Below are 15,499 nucleotides of genomic sequence, written 5' to 3'. Positions count from 1 at the left end.
TGGTGCTTTCAGGCAATTGCTGAAACAAATTCTAAGAAGCCGCAGGAAAATATTGCGAATGGTGGTTTGAAAAGCATTACTTTCTATGTAAATTTAATTTTATGCAAGTTGAATTATGTTATGTGTGAGAATGTGCATTTGACTCTCATTTAAAGCACAACACCATGAGGAACAGCCTCTTAGAAGAATTTTGAGCCCAGAAGACCAAACAATTATGTCATTGTGTAAAATTTTTCTGGCACATTAGTGTTATGTATATGAAGGTGTAACACATGCAGAAAAAAGAGCAATTTTATTGTGAAAGCTTAGCTTTTCTTGTAGCTGCACTATGTATACTAATTTAAACCATTAACTTTTCCTATTTGTGTGTTCGTGCTACTTAACAGTGAGACAACTGTTGACTGACTACATCATGTGTCCTGTGCTCTGAGTATCTATCATTGGCTGGCAAGACCACATGACATGAGCTGTGACTGATTTACAAAAGTGCATCACAATCTCGATTTCAATGCACCAGCAACCTGAGTGCTGTGTTTTGGTAGAATTCAAAATACACTTTCGTAATATGAAAATATGCAGTGTATTGTAACATGAAAATATGCAGTGTACATGTTGCTGTACATCAAAGATCTTTCCAAAAAGCATTTTTTCCCCTGAGGCTCATTTTCTAAAGTGCTGGGAAGTTCTACACCAATGTATAAAGCCTGAACCCTGCAAAGGATTGATAACTTTTACAGTTGTGAGGGAAAGTATTCTGTCACTTAACATGGAAAAAGTGTATTTTCACCTGGGAAACAGCATATTTTTAATCAGGAAATCTGGGAAAAATCTGTGATTTTTTTTTTGTATTGTTCACGTATACACCCTGAATAGAGTGCCACAAGAAGCTCATGATCACATAGTAGCAGGTCATGGAGGTCGCAAATCTACCAGCAAAAGAGTAGCAGCAAAGTATTGGTGGAAGAATAGGCAGCTTGTCATAAACCAGTATATGCAGAATTGCATACTGTGTGCACAGAGAGTGAATTTTGGTTGAACAAGAGTACCATTGCAGAGTTTACCCAAAGAAGCTTAGCATCATTCACATTTCTAGGGATTGATGTTTTAGGTCCATTCAGTAAAACATCTGCAGGGAATAAGTACATAATCACAATCATAGATCATTTTTGAAAATAAGATCATTTTTCTAGATACATAGAAATGGTCATGATACCAAACTGACAGGCAGCAACAATTGCACATGCACTAGTGAATAATTAGATACTGATGTTTGGAGTGCCTGAAACAGTAGTGACAGAACAGGAAACAAACTTTATGTCAGATCTAATCTCCACATGGCCCGTGTTTACGTTTTGTGATTTTGCTATTTCCTCTACGTTTACAGATCCAACATCAAATGAAAACAAAATATATTTCTGTGTCCAGGAGCTATAAAGTACAGAAGGCTAAAATATGGTATTAACTTCAGTTTTGTGATTTTATTTTTTTCCCACATTTGTGCAAGTTATTGAATGTGAAGAAGTTAAGGACCAGTCTTTCCATCCACAAGCCAATGGAGGAACTGAAGGCATGCATAGGACAGTTGGGGAGATGCTTGGCTACTATATTGACTCACATCCCACTGACTGGGATGTCTATTTAAAGTATGTCGTCTCTGCCTACAACTCAAAGCAACATATGAATACAGGATTATCACCATATGAAGTAGTAAATGGTTGTAAAATGCCATCAAAGTTTGATATATTGAAAACAAAGAAAGGGAAGACTGGAGAGTCTGTTAAGGAATTTGTCAGAGTGATTAGGGAAATTTGGAATAGAGAATGGATGGCAAATACACAAGCATCAGAGGAGCAGGAAGAAGCAGTGGGCCGTGCAGCAAGAATGTCACAGTATAAGGTTGGTGAGTGGATGATGCTATAAACTTCGTATATGCCAGAGGAAAAGACAAAAAAGTTTGTTGCAAAGTGTCAGGGGCCATACCAAGTGGTAGAGACTATGTTGCCAGTAAATGTCAAGATTCAGTTGTTGGTGAGAACAAAAATTGTGCATGTATGGCAGTTGAAACGTTTTCAAGAGAGTTCAGAAGTTATTTGAGTGATAGAAGATGTGAACCAGGAAGGGAGAGTGAGGAGAAAGTTATTGGAAGATAAAAGTTTGTGAATGAAACAGTAATGAGACCCATATGGATAAAAGTCTAGGAGATAGTCTTTTAATACCTTTTTTAGTTTAGGTGTAAATTTAGTGTAATTAATGCAAGTAGCTGTGGAGCAGCAATGAATTTACAGAGGATGAGAGGAGGAAAGTACTAGGTATTCCTGCCAATAGGTGAGGTGCAGAGAAGGCAAGGTGGTGTGTTCATAGCAGGACTCTGATCTTCATCAGGGTGGAAGCATTGCAGAACCAGTACCTTCAAGTGGGAGTCCTTTTTGCAAGCAGAAAGACTTAGTGGTCACCTGAACATATCACAGCCTCATTTCCATTGGCTAGAGGAGACCCTGGAAGTGCTACCTGCTGCAAATTTAACCAGCTTAAATCAAACTCTAGGGCAGGAATTAAAGCAGTCTGCAAACATGCTTCTGAAGCAGTGGGAGGAATGAATCTCCCTGGAAACCTTATTGCAGCATGTAAATTGATACTGGGAAAATCAGTAATCGAAAGAGACAACATTGACTAATGTCATACGAACCCCACCACAGAAGCACTTGTTATGCTGAGTATGGTCCTTGTTTTGATAACTAGAAGACGAAGCACAAGACTGATTTCAGACCCAGCCATTGTTCAGGTTCTAGTGGATTTGATACACTGAGCATAAAAGGAGGAGAAAGAAGATGAATGCCCAAGGGGGTAGTATTGAGTTATAAGTTATTGTGCAAGAAGCCTAGAAATGAAATAAGTTCCATGGTGTTTGAAGGAGGGGCAAGGGGCCCCTGTAGAAATCTGTAAGATTAAGTGATTGGGTTAAGGAAACCAATTGTTGGAATGATTCTTAAGAGGTCAAACAGGGCCAGTCACCAGGAACTCTAGTGTAAAGGATAATGTTGATAAAAAGGACAGTGGAAGTGAGTTGCAACAGAGTCAGCCAAAGGCAGGCAAGAGTGTTAGCATCATGCCGCAAAACACAACTGACAGACATTGCGAAGCAGAGACAGCCAGACACAATATAGCAACAGCCAACACTGCAGTACACTGTTGGAAGGACGGAAGCCTTTCCTTACTTGACACCTTGGAATTGTTAGAGTACATGCCTTAAACCCTAAATGAACATAGTTTGGAGTGTATAAGTTCAAATGGCTCTAAGCACTATGGGACTTAACATCTGAGGTCATCAGTCCCCTAGACTTAGAACTACTTAAACCCAACTAACCTAAGGACATCACACACATCCATGCCCGAGGGAGGATTCGAACCTGCGACCGTAGCAGCAGTGTGGTTCCAGACTGAAGCACCTAGAACCACTCGGACAAGCATATAAGTACTCAGTCATTTGTGTACTAAATGATTCTTGGTTCAGTATCATAGCCTGTGGCACCAAGATGATAGCCCAGAATGCAGTATGGGGTCAACTGTTTGACCACAGGATGGGGCAGACTGCCCTGAGTCAAGAGACCAGCCACAGCTGGAGCAGAGAGCTGCCTGCTCTGTGGAGGGAGGTCATGGCTATCCCTGTAGTATCACTAGCACCGCTGCCATGCTGTCATCATGAATACACCCTGAGTGTTCGCTGACAATGGCATTTGAGTGATGCCACGCTCAGCCCCGCTCTTTGTGCTGTCAGCAATGCCGAAGGGCGGTGGGGGGGAGGGGGGGCGGGGAGCTATTATTTCACATGAGAGGCAAATGTGCATCTCCACCAAGCTGTTCCTGATGTACTATGGCCAAGGGCTAGAATAAAGAAGTTAATTAACCAGATCTTCTGTCGTCCTGACATCTCATTTCAGTCTCTGGGTGACAATGAAAGGGTCTTCTAATAAGTGAAAGAACCATTGATAGTTGGAAGTTTCAAGTGGAGCATTAGGTGGTGATTGAATTTGGAAAATAACACAAAAAAGACAAATCGGTATCTCAGAGAGATGAATAGGCAATGGGGCAGAGCATCAAAAAGTCATTGTGAATAGTGCTTTTTTAGTTTAGTGCTTTTTTTAGTTTACCCGTGATCTAGGGGTAGTGTCTTTGATTCATAATCAAAATGTCTTCGGTCCCGGATTCGATCCCCGCCACTGCCTAAATTTTGATAAATAATCAGCATTGGCGGCCGAAGACTTCCGGCATAAGAAGTCAGCCTCATTCTGCCAACAGCCTTGTCAAAGAGGGCGGAGGAGCGGATAGAGGTTCAGGGCACTCTCTTGTCCTAGGGGTGGGAAATTGCCCCTAAAGGCGGAAGAATCAGCAATGATCAACGACATGAGGATGCAGAAGGCAATGGAAACCACTGCATTAAAGACATGTAACGTGTATCCACAGGACATGTGGCCTGTAATTGAAGAAGTCTCATGATGATCACTCCATTGGCAAAAGATTCCGGAATAGTCCGCCATTCGGATCTCCGGGAGGGGACTGCCAAGGGGGAGGTTACCATGAGAAAAAAATTGAATAATCAACGAAAGGATAACGTTCTACGAGTTGGGGCATGGAATGTCAGAAGCTTGAACATGGTAGGGAAACTAGAAAATCTGAAAAGGGAAATGCAAAGGCTCAATCTAGATATAGTAGGGGTCAGTGAAGTGAAGTGGAAGGAAGACGAGGATTTCTGGTCAGGTGAGTATCGGGTGATATCAACAACAGCAGAAAATGGTATAACAGGTGTAGGATTCGTTATGAATAGGAAGGTAGGGCAGAGGGTGTGTTACTGTGAACAGTTCAGTGACCGGGTTGTTCTAATCAGAATCGACAGCAGACCAACACCGACAATGATAGTTCAGGTATACATGCCGACGTCGCAAGCTGAAGATGAACAGATAGAGAAAGTGTATGAGGATATTGAAAGGGTAATGCAGTATGTAAAGGGGAACAAAAATATAATAGTCATGGAATGCAGTTGTAGGGGATGGAGTAGAAGAAAAGGTTACAGGAGAATATGGGCTTGGGAAAAGGAATGAAAGAGGAGAAAGACTAATTGAGTTCTGTAACAAGTTTCAGCTAGTAATAGTGAATACCCTGTTCAAGAATCACAAGAGGAGGAGGTATACTTGGAAAAGGCCAGGAGATACAGGAAGATTTCAATTAGATTACATCATGGTCAGACAGAGATTCCGAAATCAGATACTGGATGGTAAGGCATACCCAGGAGCAGATATAGACTCAGATCACAATATAGTAGTGATGAAGAGTAGGCTGAAGTTCAAGACATTAGTCAGGAAGAATCAATATGCAAAGAAGTGGGATACGGAAGTACTAAGGAATGACGAGATACATTTGAAATTCTCTAACGCTATAGATACAGCAATAAGGAATAGCGCAGTTCGCAGTACAGTTGAAGAGGAATGGACATCTCTAAAAAGGGCCATCACAGAAGTTGGGAAGGAAAACATAGGTACAAAGAAGGTAGCTGCGAAGAAACCATGGGTAACAGAAGAAATACTTCAGTTGATTGATGAAAGGAGGAAGTACAAACATGTTCCAGGAAAATCAGGAATACAGAAATACAAGTCGCTGAGGAATGAAATAAATAGGAAGTGCAGGGAAGCTAAGACGAAATGGCTGCAGGAAAAATGTGAAGACATCGAAAAAGATATGATTGTTGGAAGGACAGACTCAGCATACAGGAAAGTCAAAACAACATTTGGTGACATTAAAATCAACCGTGGTAACATTAAGAGTGCAACAGGAATTCCACTGTTAAATGCAGAGGAGAGAGCAGATAGGTGGAAGAATACATTGAAAGCCTCTATGAGGGTGAAGATTTGTCTGATGTGATAGAAGAAGAAACAGGAGTCGATTTAGAAGAGATAGGGGATACAGTATTAGAATCAGAATTTAAAAGAGCTTTGGAGGACTTACGGTCAAATAAGGCAGAAGGGATAGATAACATTCCATCAGAATTTCTAAAATCACTGGGGGAAGTGGCAACAAAATGACTATTCACGTTGGTGTGTAGAATATATGAGTCTGGCGACATACCATCTGACTTTCAGAAAAGCATCATCCACAAAATTCCGAAGACGGCAAGAGCTGACAAGTGCGAGAATTATCGCACAATCAGCTTAACAGCTCATGCATTGAAGCTGCTTACAAGAATAATATACAGAAGAACGGAAAAGAAAATTGAGAATGCGCTAGGTGACGATCAGTTTGGCTTTAGGAAAAGTAAAGGGATGAGAGAGGCAATTCTGACGTTGTGGCTAATAATGGAAGCAAGGCTAAAGAAAAATCAAGACACTTTCATAGGATTTGTCGACCTGGAAAAAGCGTTTGACAATATAAAATGGTGCAAGCTGTTCGAGATTCTGAAAAAAGTAGAGGTAAGCTATAGGGAGAGATGGGTCATATCTACATCTACATCTACATCTATACTCCGCGAGCCACCTTACGGTGTGTGGCGGAGGGTACTTATTGTACCACTATCTGATCCCCCCTTCCCTGTTCCATTCACGAATTGTGCGTGGGAAGAACGACTGCTTGTAAGTCTCCGTATTTGCTCTAATTTCTCGGATCTTTTCGTTGTGATCATTACGCGAGATATATGTGGGCGGTAGTAATATGTTGCCCATCTCTTCCCGGAATGTGCTCTCTCATAATTTCGATAATAAACCTCTCCGTATTGCGTAACGCCTTTCTTGAAGTGTCCGCCACTGGAGCTTGTTCAGCATCTCCGTAACGCTCTCGGGCTGACTAAATGTCCCCATGACGAATCGCGCTGCTTTTCGCTGGATCATGTCTATCTCTTCTATTAATCCAACCTGGTAAGGGTCCCTTACTGATGAGCAATACTCAAGAATCGGACAAACAAGCGTTTTGTAAGCTACTTCTTTCGTCGATGAGTCACATTTTCTTAGAATTCTTCCTATGAATCTCAACCTGGCGCCTGCTTTTCCCACTATTTGTTTTATGTGATCATTCCACTTCAGATCGCTCCGGATAGTAACTCCTAAGTATTTTACGGTCGTTACCGCTTCCAATGATTTACCACCTATGGCATAATCGTACTGGAATGGATTTCTGCCCCTATGTATGCGCATTATATTACATTTATCTACGTTTAGGGAAAGCTGCCAGCTGTCGCACCATTCATTAATCCTCTGCAGGTCTTCCTGGAGTACGTACGAGTCTTCTGATGTTGCTACTTTCTTGTAGACAACCGTGTCATCTGCAAATAGCCTCACGGAGCTACCGATGTTGTCAACTAAGTCATTTATGTATATTGTAAACAATAAAGGTCCTATCGCGCTTCCTTGCGGTACTCCCGAAATTACCTCTACATCTGCAGATTTTGAACTGTTAAGAATGACATGTTGTGTTCTTTCTTCTAGGAAATCCTGAATCCAATCACAAACCTGGTCCGATATTCCGTAAGCTCGTATTTTTTTCACTAAACGTAAGTGCGGAACCGTATCAAATGCCTTCCTGAAGTCCAGGAATACGGCATCAATCTGCTCGCCAGTGTCTACGGCACTGTGAATTTCTTGGACAAATAGGGCGAGCTGAGTTTCACATGATCTCTGTTTGCGGAATCCATGTTGGTTATGATGAAGGAGATTTGTATTATCTAAGAACGTCATAATACGAGAACATAAAACATGTTCCATTATTCTACAACAGATTGACGTAAGCGAAATAGGCCTATAATTATTCGCATCTGATTTATGACCCTTCTTGAAAATGGGAACGACCTGCGCTTTCTTCCAGTCGCTAGGTACTTTACGTTCTTCCAGAGATCTACGATAAATTGCTGATAGAAAGGGGGCAAGTTCTTTAGCATAATCACTGTAGAATCTTACGGGTATCTTGTCTGGTCCGGATGCTTTTCCGCTACTAAGTGATAGCAGTTGTTTTTCAATTCCGATATCGTTTATTTCAATATTTTCCATTTTGGCGTCCGTGCGACGGCTGAAGTCAGGGACCGTGTTACGATTTTCCGCAGTGAAACAGTTTCGGAACACTGAATTCAGTATTTCTGCCTTTCTTCGGTCGTCCTCTGTTTCGGTGCCATCGTGGTCAACGAGTGACTGAATAGGGGATTTAGATCCGCTTACCGATTTTACATATGACCAAAACTTTTTAGGGTTCTTGTTTAGATTGTTTGCCAATGTTTTATGTTCGAATTCGTTGAATGCTTCTCTCATTGCTCTCTTTATGCTCTTTTTCGCTTCGTTCAGCTTTTCCTTATCAGCTATGATTCGACTACTCTTAAACCTATGATGAAGCTTTCTTTGTTTCCGTAGTACCTTTCGTACATGATTGTTATACCACGGTGGATCTTTCCCCTCGCTTTGGACCTTAGTCGGTACGAACTTATCTAAGGCGTACTGGACGATGTTTCTGAATTTTTTCCATTTTTGTTCCACATCCTCTTCCTCAGAAATGAACGTTTGATGGTGGTCACTCAGATATTCTGCGATTTGTGCCCTATCACTCTTGTTAAGCAAATATATTTTCCTTCCTTTCTTGGCATTTCTTATTACACTTGTAGTCATTGATGCAACCACTGACTTATGATCACTGATACCCTCTTCTACATTCACGGAGTCGAAAAGTTCCAGTCTATTTGTTGCTATGAGGTCTAAAACGTTAGCTTCACGAGTTGGTTCTCTAACTATCTGCTCGAAGTAATTCTCGGACAAGGCAGTCAGAATAATGTCAACAACCAAGAGGGAATAATAAGAGTGGACGATCAGGAATGAATGCTCGTATTAAGAAGGGTGTAAGACAAGGCTGTAGCCTTTCGCTGCTACTCTTCAATCTGTACATCGAGGAAGCAATGATGGAAATAAAAGAAAGGTTCAGGAATGGAATTAACATACAAGGTGAAAGGATATAAATGATATGATTCGCTGATGACATTGCTATCCTGAGTGAAAGTGAAGAAGAATTAAATGATCTGCTGAACGGAATGAACAGTCTAATGAGTACACAGTATGGTTTGAAAGTAAATCTGAGAAAGACGAAGGTAATGAGAAGTAGTAGAAATGAGAACAGCAAGAAACTTTACATCAGGATTGATGGTCACGAAGTCAATGAAGTTAAGGAATTCTGCTACCTAGGCAGTAAAATAACCAATGACGGACGGAGCAAGGAGGACACCAAAAGCAGACTCGCTATGGCAAAAAAGGCATTTCTGGCCAAGAGAAGTCTACTAATATCAAATACTGGACTTAATTTGAGGAAGAAATTTCTGAGGGTGTACGTCTGGAGTACAGCATTGTATGGTAGTGAAACATGGACTGTGGGAAAACCGGAACAGAAGAGAACCGAAGCATTTGAGATGTGGTGCTATAGACGAATGTTGAAAATTAGGTGGACTGATAAGATAAGGAATGAGGAGGTTCTATGCAGAATCGGAGAGGAAAGGAATATGTGGAAAACACTGATAAGGAGAAGGGACAGGATGATAGAACATCTGCTAAGACGTGAGGGAATGACTTCCATGGTACTAGAGGGAGCTGTAGAGGGCAAAAACTGTAGAGGAAGACAGAGATTGGAATACGTCAAGCAAATAATTGAGGACGTAGGTTGCAAGTGCTACTCTGAGATGAAGAGGTTAGCACAGGAAAGGAATTCGTGGTGGGCCGCATCAAACCAGTCAGTAGACTGATGAAAAAAAAAAAAAAAACCATACATCATATAAACCATTCAGTTCACATACAGGAGACATATCAAACATTTGTAGTACAATTTCACACTAACACAGAACTAATTCTATTAATAATATCCTAGTAACAAATGTTTTGTTACAGAAAAAAATCTAATACTAACTTATACCTAGCACAAATTATCAGTTTATTCTTGATGAATTCTTCTGCCAAGTAGTAACATTTCCCTCATAATATATTTTGCAAACTTGTATTTTAAATGATCTAGCTTCATTTTAAGTATGTTTTTGCATATTAAGTTATTATTTATTTTCACCCCCATATATTGTGGAGTCTGTGCATATAAATTCAGTTGGTATGTGGGGATCATAAAGTTCTCTTTGTTCCTTGTGTTATAAGTATGGCTAAAATAATTCTCCTCAAATCTTTTTGTCTGCTGTGTTAGAGGGTTATGATTTCATAAATGTATGGTGAGGAAACCAGTAGGATAAAGGACAGTAGGATTCACTTTGCTGTGCATTACACTTGTATCTGGCAGTTTCCTTCTGCAACTTAAGTTTGCGAGAAATGGTACTTGAACTTCCTCAGAAAACTGTACCAAGCCTAATGACAGATTCAAAGTAACTATCATATATTATATTTTGGGTACTCATGTCGGTAAGATTTAATAGTTTGCAAACACAAAACATTGGAAACACAAAACTATTTATTTATTAGGAAGTCAACATGTGTTCTGGATAAAGTTCTTGCCCCCATTTAATCCAAGGAATTTAACCATAACTTCTATCATAAGTTGATTGCTATGCTGTATTTGTAGCTCTATACATGTTGAAGGTTTGATTCTGAAATGTACCACATGGGTTTTTACAGAGAACAGTTGCAACCCATTTCACTAGAAACTGTTTTCTAGGAAACTGAGTGTGCTCAAAATAGAGCTTGGAATTTTTCTGTATTATTTCGTCTTTTAAAACAGAAGTAGTGTACACAAACATAACTTATTGGGAATTTATATATATGGGTAAGTTATTTGTGTTGCTATGGAAAAGCATTGACTGTAGACTCCACTATACCAATTATTCAGTGAATTTGAAGTGGTATAATGTAAGCTGGTGCATATTTATTTAATTTATGGGTAAGCAAGGAGTGTTTTAATGAATCAAAGGCTTTTGTAACATTGCAGAAGATACCTGAAACTTTGTGTTGCTGATCTAATGTTTTGATTATCTCTTTACTAAAGTTGTTCACTCTATCCAGAGTGTTTTCTTCCTGTTAGATAACAAACTCATTACTTATAAAATCATCATTTTTGTACAATAAAATTTTGAATCTGGATTGCAGCTACTTTCTCCAGTACTTTTGACAGAATTGGGGGAATATAAATATAATTTCCCTATGCCCTTTCTTGAACAGAGTTATTACTAATATAGTTGAACAGAGTTATTACTTCTGCATGCTTCTGTACATCAGGAAAGCACCCCTGTTCAAATGGTTGGTTGATTATTTGAGTTAGTCAATGAACTGTTACATGGTATACAGAGCGTAACTGTTACATGGTATACAGAGCGTAAAACTGATGCACCTGAAAAGGCCATCTGTAGCCACTCAGTGGATGTCCAGTTGCAGTATTGGCATGCAAATTTCAGCCTTCATCACCAACATGGGTGCATGAACCAGGCACCTGCTGCAGAGATCCATAAGCAACATCATTTGCTGAGCAGTCATTGAGGAGAGACTGTTGGTTTTGGATAGTGCCATTTTGCCACCCACAGTATATTTTATCACAGCAACATACAAACAGTTTAGGAACTTAACTGTTTGAGAAATTCTTCCAAGATTGGTCCGAAAGTCAATGATCATCTCCTTTTAGACATCAGATAAATCACACTGTTTCTGCATTATGACAAATACAAATGACTGCACTGTTTCCTGTCCCACCCACCTGCCCCTCCACACACACACACACACACTCACACACACACACACACACACACACACACACACACACCTTTTATATACCCTTGGATACCTGTGAGGCATTTCAGTTTTCCAGTTTTAGGGAGCAAGTTGATTTTGAATAAACTGTTGCCTCATCAGGAAAGAGGGAAGGAGAGGGAAAGACGAAAGGATGTGGGTTTTAAGGGAGAGGGTAAGGAGTCATTCCAATCCCGTGAGCGGAAAGACTTACCTTAGGGGGAAAAAAGGACAGGTATACACTCGCACACACACACATATCCATCCGCACATACACAAGCAGACATTTGTAAAGGCCAGTCTGCTTGTGTCTGTGTATGTGCGGATGGATATGTGTGTGTGTGTGTGTGTGTGTGTGTGTGTGTGTGTGTGTGTGTGTGTGTGTGTGTGCGAGTGTATACATGTCCTTTTTTCCCCCTAAGGTAAGTCTTTCCGCTCCCGGGATTGGAATGACTCCTTACGCTCTCCCTTAAAACCCACATCCTTTCGTCTTTCCCTCTCCTTCCCTCTTTCCTGATGAAGCAACCGTTGGTTGCGAAAGCTTGAATTTTGTGTGTATGTTTGTGTTTGTTTGCATGTCTATCAACCTGCCAGTGCTTTTGTTTGGTAAGTCACATCATCTTTGTTTTTAGATATATTTTTCCCATGTGGAATGTTTCCCTCTATTATATTTACAACAGAATTAGTTAGTCTTTGAGGTGTTCAGGATGTTCTCTGGCCACTCACTAATTATTTCTTTAGGTGCTATCCCTCATTCCTTTATCCAGGCTTTAAACCACAGCAGCATATGGGGTAACTCAAGCCACTCAGTTACACTGCTTGTGATAGTTTGGAAGGAATGTAGACAAGGGCTATACAAAGGAAACAAACCTGAAGACAGTATTATGATACATGAAGAGGAGGTAGGTGAAGATGAGATGAGAGTTTTTATATTGCAGAGATAATTGAGTAAGGCACTGAATAACCTAAGACATCTAAAATAGATGACACTTCCTCAGAATTAGAAACCCATTGGAGAACCAGCCATGACAAAACTACTTCAAATGACATGCAATATATGCAAGACAGGTGAAATACCTCCAAACTTCAATAAGAATGTAATAAATCCAATCCAAAGAAGATCCATGCTAACAGGTGTGGAATATCACAAAACCATTGCTTTATACATGATAGTTGCAAAATACTGACATGAATTATTTACAAAAGAATGGAAAGACTGGTAGAAGCTGATCTTGAGGAAGATCATTTTGGGTTCCACAGACATCTGGGTAAACATGGGACAATACTTGTCCAGTGACATGCCTTAGGACATAGCTTAAATAAAGGTAAACCTCTGTTTACAGTGTTTGTAGACTGAGAGAAAGCTTTTTGACAATGTTGTCTAGAATACAGTTTTTTGAAATTCTGTGAGTAGTAGAATAAAATGCAGAGAGTGAAACATAATGTACAACTCATACAGAAACCATGCTTAAGTTATAAGAAACAAAGCATGTGAAAGGGAAGCAGTAGTTGAGAAGGGAATGAGACAGTTTAACCTATTCCTGATGTTATTCAATCTGTATCTTGCACATGACACAAAGGAAACTAAGGAAAAGTTTGGCAAGGAAATTAAAATCCAGAGAGAAAAAATAAAAAGTTGAGATTTGGCAATGACACTGTAATTCTATCACAGAGAACAAATCATTTGCAAGAACAGTTGTATGGAAAGGATAGTGTGTTGAAAAGAAGTTATAATATGGAAATAAATTAAAAAAAAACATATTTAAATGTAGCTCAGTTACATTATTTGATGCCGAATACATTACATTAGAAAATTAAATAATAAAAGTAGTAAATGATATTTGCTGTTTGGTAAGCAAAATGTCTGACAAAGGCACACTCACAATAGTAAGATGAGTGTTTCTGAATATGAGAAATTGGTTAACATTGAATATAAATGTGTCAGGAAGTATTTTCTTAAGGTATGTAATGTTTGTAGCCTTGTATGAAATTGAATTGTGCACAGTAGACAGTTTACACAAGAAGAGAAGAGAAGCTTTTGAAACAATGTGTTCGTTGTGACAACCATCTTCCCTACGAAATGAAAATGTATGTATAATGTACACAAATTATTAAAACCATTTTACTCAAGATCTGTGCTCACACATTATATACTTGTAATCCTGCCCTGTATGTCACATGTGTCCATGTTATATCACTGTAGTTCAGTGTGAACAATGTTACTATGATGCATTTTTTTGTGTGGATCTCAAAGATCCCTTAATGGATGAGTGTGACTGAGTGCAATAAGTATCAGAGATACAAAATCAAATTATACTCATACAGAGGAAAATTCAGTATAAAATAAAAGGAAAAACAATATATTTGTTATTTACTTTTGATTTTTATTTATTTATTTATTTCTCTTTGTTTAGGCTATACTGGCTGGACTGGCTGGTGAAGATGATGTGCATTGGCTTCCTGCTTTATGTAATGTACCAATATGCTAGACCATCAAAAGCTCTGGTCATCTCTTCTGTGGATAGCCTGAAGTTATCTGGTGCCATTTCTTAAAAAAATTAGTACCTGCACATCAATGATATAAATAGGACAAACTTTTAATGTATGATAAGGGTCACTAAACTCTGATTAAAATTACTTTGTGATTGGGGTTCAGCGAGTCAAGTAGTAGGGGTGGTCCCCATCCAATCAGTTCTTTCCTGAGTGCCATGTGCTCACTGTATTGTCTAATTTTGTAGGTTGAGTACAGTGCCTTGTGAAGTGTGGCTGGCTGTACACCAGCAACTCTGCCCCCTGCCACAGCTATCATCTGTCAATCACAAAGAAATTTTAAATGGAGTATAAAACCTGAATCAAGTTTAATAGCATAGTACTATTAATACTACTACTGAATCTGCACATTTTTACTACTACAAAAAAATATTTTGGACCTTCAACGAGGATATATGAATGAATGTTTCTTTGATATCTAATAAATTACACTGTGTTAAGCTGTGAAAAAATCTCTAAGCACTAATTACATGTGCTTTTTTTGCTTTTCATTATTGTACATAGTCTAAATAGTAATTAGTTATTCCTACCATTTTAAACAAATTAAACTGACACATTTAAACATATGTGTGTCAGAAAAAGTAATACAATTGCTAAAATGAATAGAAAAAATGGATTTTTTTAAAGATGATATGGGGCTCACACGACATGGAGGAAAGAAGAGAATGAGAGGTAATGTTAGAAAAAAGGATAGATTGCTACTCATTGTAAAGGCGACCTGTTGAGTTGCAGACAGAAAAGACTGATACACATTATAGCTTTCTGCCAAACGCTTCTTCAGCAAAGAAAACATGCACACTCTCACACAACCAAGCACACTTCATACACACGTGACTGCCACAATAGGCAACTCTGACTGGAATTGCCAGTGGCAGTGCTCATGTGCTTGCTTGTGTGAATGTGTGTGTGTGTTTTCTTTGCTGAAGAAGGCTTTGGCTGAAACCTATAATGTGTATCAGTCTTTTCATCTTGCCTGTCTGTAACTCATTGTGTCATCTTTATGGTAGTAGAAATCTACCCTTTTTTAAATATTGTTGATATTCCTGCCTGGAGTTTCCATTGTTTGAGAATGAGATGTAACACTTTTTTGTTGGACATCTTGACTTACTCAAAATCTCTGAAGTCCTCTTTCATCATGGGATCATAATATATTTTTCAGAAACCATGACAAGAAAAAAGTTGCCAACCTATTACTTTGTCCCAAAGTCTCATATAAGGTTTGCATTAACCTC

The 15,499-nt window shown here is 39.2% G+C and overlaps 1 protein-coding gene across 1 annotated transcript in view; it reads left to right on the top strand.

Moving 5' to 3' along the window:
* The window catches only part of LOC126252478 (putative fatty acyl-CoA reductase CG5065), a 328,075-nt gene extending 313,382 nt beyond the window's left edge, over positions 1–14,693 (top strand). Inside the window, exon 10 of the mRNA XM_049953373.1 lies at positions 14,132–14,693. Coding sequence (XP_049809330.1) covers positions 14,132–14,270 — 139 coding nt within the window. The 3' untranslated portion in view covers positions 14,271–14,693. The remainder of the gene's footprint in view (positions 1–14,131) is intronic.
* Positions 14,694–15,499: the final 806 nt, after the last annotated feature.

The sequence above is a fragment of the Schistocerca nitens genome, chromosome 4 (genome assembly GCF_023898315.1).
Source record: "Schistocerca nitens isolate TAMUIC-IGC-003100 chromosome 4, iqSchNite1.1, whole genome shotgun sequence".
NCBI classification, from domain to species: domain Eukaryota; kingdom Metazoa; phylum Arthropoda; class Insecta; order Orthoptera; family Acrididae; genus Schistocerca; species Schistocerca nitens.
Note: the sequence above shows the minus strand (reverse complement) of the source record. Positions and strands in the feature narration are given on the sequence as shown.